Raw genomic sequence first — 8,843 nt, 5'->3', positions numbered from 1 at the left:
TCTGACAGGTCCCCATGCCCTGTGTGTTGTGTAGGTGATCCGACAGGTCCCCATGCCCTGTGTGTTGTGTGGGGTGTGGGGGATCCGACAGGTCCCCATGCCCTGTGTGTTGTGTGGGTGTGGGGGATCCGACAGGTCCCCATGCCCTGTGTGTTGTGTGGGTGTGGGGGATCCGACAGGTCCCCATGCCCTGTGTGTTGTGTGGGTGTGGGGGATCCGACAGGTCCCCATGCCCTGTGTGTTGTGGGGGTGTGGGTGATCTGACAGGTCCCCATGCCCTGTGTGTTGTGAGGGTGTGGGGGATCTCACAGGTCCCCATGCCCTGTGTGTTGTGGGGGTGCGGGGGATTTGACAGGTCCGCATGCTTGCAACACACGCTCTCACCCACTGAGCCACAGTTCAAGATGACATTTTCTTTCAAAATACAAAGTTACAGTGCTTGTGTTTTTGCTGAACTGGAGACAAAGCCTTAAAGCTGAGCACAAAAGCCAATCCTTGCTGTTCAGTATGAGTTCTGCAGTCCCAAGTGTGATGCTGAGGACAATCAAAGAGATGATGGCCTTGATAATAAGGTTGGTCCTAAGAACGGAGTTGAGGATTTAAAAGCATAGGTAATAAGAGATTTCAAAAAATAAATTAGAGCGAGGGGTAGAAGTGACAGCTGCCCCTGTCTCTGATGAAGAAAGGAATCCAAGATGTAACAGATTTAAGCAAGCTGCATGACGGAGTGGGTGGTGTGTTTTTAATTTGGAAGTATACATGAAAATAATATATATACATGGATAAAATATGTGTGGACGGTATCTATAACAAAAGCACACACCCCCAAAACCATAATGCACAGAAAGTAATTTCGGAAGACTACCCAGTGTTACTAGTTTGGTGCAGCTAAGAAGCGGGGTGGGCGCGACTTCAATTACTTATGTGTGCTGTGGTGAGCGCTTACGACTTTTACATGCTAAACCCCAAAGGAATCATGATAGAATGTTTCACGGAAGGAAAGACGTCTTATTTGTTTATAGCAGCCTATGAAAGGATTCTGTTAAACTCGGGCATTCTTTAAAGATGTTTTATCTTTAATTCTGTGTGTCTGTGTATGGGGTGGGCATGTACATAAGAACGCACGTGCCCACGAGGCCTGAAGAGGCCTCCAGATCCCGCAGAGCTGGAGTTCCAAGCGCCTGTGGGTGTGAGCTGCTGGATGTGGTCCTGGGCACCCAACTCCAGTCCCCTACAACAGCAGCACACGCCTAATCACTGAGCACCTCCCTAGTCCATGCCTCCCAGCCCTGCCATCTTTTTGGTTTTCTGAGACAGGGTCTTACTCTGTGAGCTGTGGCTGGCTGGAACTACACAACCCTCTTGCATCTACTTCTGCATGAGCACTGGAATTCGAGGCGTGAGCCACCACAGCTGCCTCAACTGTGCTTCTTAAAACCTACACTTAAAGGAATCTGCACGGATTCCAGATACAAAGTCTCACCCAGAAGCACATGCACAGTGAGTGTGGTACAGGCCTCAAGGAGGCAGGAAGATCAGGTTCAGGACCATCCTCGGCTGTGAATCAAGTTCCAGACCAGCCTGGGGAACATGAGACAAGAGAGAGACAGAGACAGAGAAGGAGAGGGACAGGGAGAGAAGGAAGGAGGGAGGGAGGAAGGGAGGGAAGGGGAGGGGGGAAGAAAAGGAAGGAAACAAAAAGGGAAAGAACTCGAAACTCTGTGCACACACTCACCTTGCCCTCCACGCCCACACCACAGTCAGATTCCTGGATCATGCTGACGTCATTGCCTCCATCACCTACGGAGCACACAGACCAAAGACAGGTAGGAACGTGGGGACAGGAGAGAGGCGGCTCACACATGACGTTCGCAGAGTGACAATCCATGCCGGGCTTCTCACTGGGTGTGGACTCTCCAACCCAACCTATCCAGCCACCCGCAAAAAAGGCCGCCGATGGGTGCCGGAGACCAGGTGGCCTGCCAGGGTCAAGTACTGAGCTGTCCCGGAGGCAGCATCTACAGCCTCCTCTCAAGCCGGGTACGCAGAGCTGCTGCTGCCATGGCAACACCTGGCAGGACACGGGCATCCTCAGTACACTGTGGCCAGCACACCTCACACTTTAGTCCTTGAACACCTAGGCAAGGAGGCCACATGGTCCCCATCCTGCTGAGGTGCAAATTTCCCAAGAGGGAAAGGGAGCCACCCATGACAACGAGTCAGTGACCATCAGGTTGAGAGATCTGAACCCAGATCTGAACCTCAGCACAGGGTCTTCACCCCTCTGCAATGTCATGGCCATCAGCCACATGCAAGGAAGAGAAGGCCCTTCCCTTTGGGCCTGTGTGCATCCTCTCTCTCAAGGGACAAACGGGCAGCAGGCACAGAGGGGAAGCTAGCGTCAACAGGAAGGAAAGCAGTCACGGCCGGAGCCGAGGCCGGGGGAGTCTGAGCACACAGCAGCAGAACTCAGAGGTCCTTGTGAAGTCAGGCCAGAGCATCTGCAGGGCAGGATGCAAGCAGCCAGGGGCCGCTGACTGCTACCACCCACGCGGGTCCGACCACCGTCCCTCGCCCTCCTTCCGCCCGGGCGAGCTCACCTACGGCACAGGTGAGCTTCCCTGTGCGTTCCTGGAGCAGCCGCACGATCTGGGCCTTCTGGGTAGGGGCACAGCGGCAGCACACGACAGCCGGGCACTGGCAGGCCAGCTCCATGAACTCGTACTCATAGTACTTGAGGCAGACCTGGGGTGGGGGAGGGGGAGGCGAGCAGCATCAGCCAATCCCACCACCTCCCTGCAACCCCCAGCACGAAGACATGCCCTGCCCAGAAGTCCCCTGCACTGACCTCCAGAGAGTCTCCAGAGATGACCAGGGCACAGTCATGCTTCCTGCGGAAGGCATTGAGCTCGAGGTGTGCCTCCCCACGGTTGGTCACCTGAAAGGGGACAGAGGTGGAGAAGGCCTGGCCCTCTGGAAATGGCAGACAGCATGATGAACACCGGCCTCCTGGAGCTTGGGGAGACGATGCCCTTCCCCTCCCGGCACCAGCCTTTAGCTACAGGCTGCTGTGGACCCGGAGACTGTGTGTAGGACACTCATCCCTTTCCACGTCCCCAGGACTAAAACCGTCACCGTCAGGATGGGACGGGCACCGTGAGGACCTCTCGCACTCAATAATGCACCCCAGGAGACCGGGGCTGGGGGGCTCATCGGCCTGAAGCGGTGTCACCAGAGCCCCGGGGGCAGCCCGGGGACCCGGCATCCATGCCACCGTTCTCGGTAGGTGCTGCTATCGGCTTTGTGTGCCATGCTTGGCTGTTGGCAACGCCAAAAGTAGCCACAGTGCCTAACTTTCCCGAAGGAGAGCACAACCACCCGAAAGGGCCAGAGCACAGGATGAGGTCAAGGCTATGGTGGAGTTCCTTGACACTGGCTGATGGGGTGCTCAGCTGGGTGCCCTAGCCCTTCATAACCTATTCAACCACCTGAGGTCACCAACGGCTGCCCCACCCCCACCCCTGTCCAGAGGTTACAGGACAAACGCAAGCACCACCCCACACGGCCCCAACACGATGCTTTACCAGCCGGAAAACATGAATGTCCTGGTTTCTGGTCACCAGATGTGCGTTCTTGGCTGTGCACGTGGCTGTCTCCAGCTTGTCCCCCGTCAGCATCCAAACCTGAAATCACGGCAGGGAAACAGTCCTGGGTGTCAGGCTCTGCAGGCGGCCTGTGCCTGGGGCAGGGAGGCTCTCCAAAACATCAACCCTCCTGAGACTCGGCGTCCCTGTGACTCCCAAGGATAGCCCGCACGGGGAAAGTCCCTGTGATTCCCAACGATAGCCTGCACGGGGCTTAGCGGCTACTAATAGAGAGCAGAATCGACTGTTTACCAAGAGTCAGTCTGAATGGGGTGTGGTGGGACACAACTGTAATCCCAGGGCTCAGGAGGCGGGAGCGGGAGGATTGCTGTGAACTAGGGGCTATCCTGGGCTACAGATCAAGACCCACACTCCCCCCCCCCAAAAAAAGACAATAAAATAAAAATGAACCCTAAGCAGATATGGTGACACATGTCTATAATCCCAGCAGTCAGGACTGAGGCAGAAGGGTTGTGAGATCAAGACCAGCCTGGGCTGCATCTCCAGAGACTACCTCAGAAAGCAGAACAGGCAACGGCGCGCCACCCAGTGACTGGCTTGGTGCCAGGAAAGAATGGCAGTGAGCAGTGGGCAGAGAGCCCTAAGTTCTGGGAGCCACAGATGGGGCTGTCTCTCACAGGACGACAGGAGCGACCCGGGGGTGGTACCTAAGACCCTGAGGCTCACTGCCAGCTGCATCGCCTCACAGGCTGAGAGGCTGCAACGCGTGACCAGCTTTCTTGGCTCAGGTCCTGGGTCAGGTCCAAAGGCTGGAGTAAGCCTGCACCCCAGACCTCATGACCAAAGAGGCTGCCCGCCCCCCTCCCCTCTTCCTGCCTCTAACAGGAACAGGACAGGGAAACCCCGTCCACACTGTATCAACAAGACCCATCCGGGGATGGGATCGTCAAGGAGGAGAACCTGGGGGCAAATCTGACCACAGGGTGGGACTCTGCAGCCCTGGAAGGGCAGGGCTTACACATCCCAGTGTGGCAGCAACAGCCTGCCACAGGGGCCCCCCGTGGTCCTGCTGCCCACTTCCTCATGAGGAACCGGCAAGGCCGTGCGTAGGTGCTGATCCACAGGGAGACACACACCGTGGGGGGCCTGCCTGCCACCCCGTGTTCACTTGTCATTGTGGGTTTCTGCCATCTCACCTGTCCCTCTTCTGAAGATTATTGTGCATGAGTAATGCCTATGTTAGGTCTATGCACTAGTGCATGCCTGGTGCCCATGGAGTCCCCTGGAACTGCAGTTAAACTGCCGTGTGGTTATTACTAGGAGCTGAACCCGGGCCTCTGCAGGAGCAGTCAGCGCGAGTCTGTGAAGGCAGCAGCTGTGGCCGCATTAGTGTGCTGGAGGAGGGCAGAGCCCATAAGGACAGTGATCCTGAGACCACGACGGAGCTGAGACTCTCCCGGCACCTAACCGCACCCAGCCTGTGTGATGTCAGCACCCAGCACACTCCAATGGGCAGCTAGGCCTGTGGCGGGCGTACGCCGTCAGTCACATATGACACTAACTGAACATGTTAAGAAACTACACATGTTGCCGGGCGGTGGTGGCGCACGCCTTTAATCCCAGCGCTTGGGAGGCAGAGGCAGGCGGATCTCTGTGAGTTCGAGGCCAGCCTGGGCTACCAAGTGAGTTCCAGGAAAGGCGCAAAGCTACACAGAGAAACCCTGTCTCGAAAAACCAAAAAAAAAAAAAAAAAAAAAAAACTTTAAAAAAAAAAAAAAAGAAAAAAGAAACTACACATGCTCATGTGCTGTGCTTCGCCCGTTAGAGCACACGCCTAAACCTCACGGAAAGCTGACTGTGTAGCCACAGGTAGTATCCGCATCCGTCTCCTGAGCTGTGTGCACTGACAGGCTGAGCCAACGGCTGAGCGGGTAAGGGCAGCTGGGTATCGGCACAAACACCCGAGTTTCAATCTTCAGCACCCACGTAGGAAGCCACGCAGAGCCATGCATGCAGAGCTGTGCACGCAGAGCCGTGCATGTCTACAGCCTCAGTGCTGTGCACGCAGAGCCGTGCATGTCTACAGCCTCAGTGCTGGGGGCAGGGAGCGGCAGGGACAGGAGGGGCGCTGGGCTCGCGGGCAGCCAGCAGCCTCGCTCCAGGTTCAGTGAGAGACCCTGTCTCAAGGGAATAAGTGGAAAAAGACAAAGACACTTGACGTCCTCCTCTATCTACACAGAGAGTGAGAGAAACAGAGACAGACAGACACACACACACACACACACACACACACACACACACACACGCGCGCGCGCGCGCGCGGACAGGTTAAACGCACGCATGCACGCACAGGTTAAAAAGAACAGGGCAGTGCTCAGTGGTAGAAGGGTCTCTTGGCATGCATAGAGCTCTGGGTCCCATCCCCAGCACCGCATAAAAAACAGAAACGCAACTGTAATCCCAGCACTCAGGAGGTGAAAGCAGGAGGATCAGGAGTTGGTGGACAGCCTGGGCTACACACACAGGCCCTCAGTCTTCAGAATCAAGTGTCTCACTGGTCCTCAGACGCCCTCTACTGGCCCCGCAGAGCACTGCTGGATTGTTCCCACTTCAACGGCAGATTAATACAGAAGTTTCTCTGCTCTCGCCCCTCACCCCCACCCCACCCCCACCCCCGCGGGGTGGTCATCCCTTTCTCACTGGGCCAGTCACTCAATCGAATCACACTGTGCAGCTGCACACAGGGCTGCCCTGCGTGACTGGGAGACACGCGCCCCTGACCTTGGCACCCGTCCTGTGAGGAGGCAGCCAGGAGAAGTGCAGCCGCTGAAGAGGTTTTCCCGAGCCAGCCCGTCTGAAGCGGGGCACTCTGGCTTCCCCTTCTCCTTCCACTTCTTCTCTTCTTTCATTTCTTCCCTTTTTGAACAGGCTCGCCATACCCCAGGCTGGCCCTGAACTTGAGATCCTATCACTGACTCCCCACGCGCCGAGATTACAAGGGTACGGCATCTCGCCCGGCCTGACCCCCTCGATGTCGCCCTGACGGTCTTGTCACTGGCCGGGCTGTCTCTCCGGCAGCCCTACCTTGATGCCGGCGTTGCGCAGCGTCTCCAGTGTGGGCCTGACGTCGGCCTGCAGCTGGTCCTCTACACCAGTCAGACACAGCAGCTCCATCTCCATCTCCAGGCTCTCGATCACCGTGGCCACCTTGAGCGAACGGTCATGCACACTCAGCTTGGCCTGGACATAGCGGGCCTGGAGCGTGACAGAGACACATGGGGGGCAGAGAGGTGAGGTAAGGCCGCCACCCCGCCACACTGCCCGGGGTGGCTGGGCCTCCTGAACCCCACTTCGGAAGACGACTGACTCCAACCCGACCTGTTCATTCCCTCTGTATCTGGGCAGTGCACCCAAGGGAAGCCCGGATTCCCCTGGTGGAACCGTGTGAACAGTCACAGCAGGGACCCTTGGAAGAACCTGATGGCTGGAGTCTTACAAACACATGGGCACATCTGGACCAAGCCAACTGCAGGGGGCTGGCAAGGACCCTAGAAACCTGTCCCTAAACTGCATGCACCCTGGCACTTTTGCATGTCAGCCTGTGCCAGGCGCCAGGCACACGGGCATTAGCCAGACAAGGTCCTTCCACTGGGAATGCAATCAATGGGATGAGAGAACCACAGGGAGATGGAGCACAACTCTAACCTATTTTATAGCTCAAAAATACCTGGGTGCCTCATGTCGGTCACCTCATCACTCAGGAAGCTGAGGCAGGAGGATTCCAGGCAAGCCTGGGCTATAAGCAAAGCCTCGTCTCAAAACAGCAATGAGACAGAGAGAGATGGAGGAGAGGTGTGGAACAGAAGTGATTTATTTAAAATCTTCCTAAAGCAGGTGACAAAGAAGCTAAGTCATGTGGGAGATGACTGGAAAGTGACAGGCAGTGTGGGGAGGCTTCTTGGAGAGGCAACATGTGAACATGAAGTGAGGAGGTGGGCACTGGAGTGAGTGCCAGGCAGAGCACAGGGCACGTGCAAAGGCCCTGTGCTAACAGGGAAACTGGTGTGCTCCCAGGGGAAGTGACTCAGAAGACGGGTCAGGGACGCAAGGCAAACGTCACGTGCCACTTACTTCAAAGTCTTGGTACTGCTCCTCTGTGAGGGACTTCTTGGCCACCACGAGCACCCGCAGCCCCTCCCGGGCCATGTTGCCACACTGCAAAGCAGACAGAGATCACCGGGGGACTCTGCTTGGGCCCAGGTCTAAGACTGCCCCAGCGGAAGCCGAAGGGCCAGGGAAGACGGCAGGGAAGAAGACTGCTTCCCCAGAGCTACGGTCCCCAGAGCCAAGCTTCTAGCCGAGCTGCCGTCGGGGGCTGGAGGCTGGGCCCAGCACACATGGTTTTCTCTGGCCGGCACAGTGTGTTCCAAAGCCCGAATCCACACTGTGAGGTTACACGTGAGCAGGGCTGGCTAGCTCAGTGGACAAAATGGGGTGTGCTTCGGGTTAACCACCATCCGCCATGGCTAGGCGGTCCTGCTCCTGTGTGCACCCCCAAACACTGGTGCCACGGAATATTTCAACAGGCTGAATGTGCCAAAGTGCAACCCCATGAGAAAGACACACCCAGGCCCGCCACTCATCTGTATGCCCCGCCTGGCCCTGTGGGCATCTGGTCTGAATGGCGGATGTGAGCACCCACCTGCCTGAAGGGGAGGTCTGGCCTGCTACCATCAACCAGAACTCTTCCCTCGGGGAGCTAACTGTCCACCAGTTAGCTGGGGTTTGTGGTCCCCATGATCTTCACCTCCTGGAACTCCCCTGCACAATCACCTTCCCCTTGAGTATGGGCTGGACCTGTGACTTGTTCCCAACACACAGATATGGGAGGAATGCTGTTTCTGGGATTAGGCCACCAAAGATGGAGACTTCCATCTTGTCTGTCCTCTCCCACTGCTTGGATGAAGACAGCTGTCACATTTGGGGCAAGATACAAAGGGTGGCAGCTGACAGGAACCTAAGACCTTAGACCACAGTCCTAAGAAGCTGGGTGCTGTCTGCACCAACAATGGAGCCCTGAGCACTGAGCACTGAGCATGGAGCACCAAGCACTGAGCACCAAGCACTAAGCACTGAGCACCAAACACCAAGCACTGAGCACCAAACACCATGCAAAGACTGAGCTCAATGAACATCCCATCCCAGTTGGATCTTGGGTGAGATGTGGCCTCACAGACA

At 56.6% G+C, this 8,843-nt stretch overlaps 1 protein-coding gene across 9 annotated transcripts in view; it reads right to left on the bottom strand.

The window, feature by feature from the left end:
• Atp9a (ATPase phospholipid transporting 9A (putative)) overlaps window positions 1-8,843 on the bottom strand; it is a 110,445-nt gene that overhangs the window by 11,347 nt on the left and 90,255 nt on the right. For all 9 annotated transcript variants that reach the window (XM_042276866.2, XM_076571103.1, XM_076571101.1 and 6 more), the window contains exons 17-22: window positions 7,737-7,820; window positions 6,690-6,860; window positions 3,585-3,683; window positions 2,849-2,938; window positions 2,601-2,745; window positions 1,736-1,800 (exon numbers count right to left, since the gene is read on the bottom strand). In XM_042276866.2, the coding sequence (XP_042132800.1) occupies window positions 1,736-1,800; window positions 2,601-2,745; window positions 2,849-2,938; window positions 3,585-3,683; window positions 6,690-6,860; window positions 7,737-7,820 (654 nt within the window). The remainder of the gene's footprint in view (window positions 1-1,735; window positions 1,801-2,600; window positions 2,746-2,848; window positions 2,939-3,584; window positions 3,684-6,689; window positions 6,861-7,736; window positions 7,821-8,843) is intronic.

Source organism: Peromyscus maniculatus, chromosome 4, assembly GCF_049852395.1.
Source record: "Peromyscus maniculatus bairdii isolate BWxNUB_F1_BW_parent chromosome 4, HU_Pman_BW_mat_3.1, whole genome shotgun sequence".
NCBI classification, from domain to species: domain Eukaryota; kingdom Metazoa; phylum Chordata; class Mammalia; order Rodentia; family Cricetidae; genus Peromyscus; species Peromyscus maniculatus.
The sequence above is the reverse complement of the archived record's forward strand: the minus strand, read 5'-3'. Positions and strand labels throughout refer to the sequence as shown.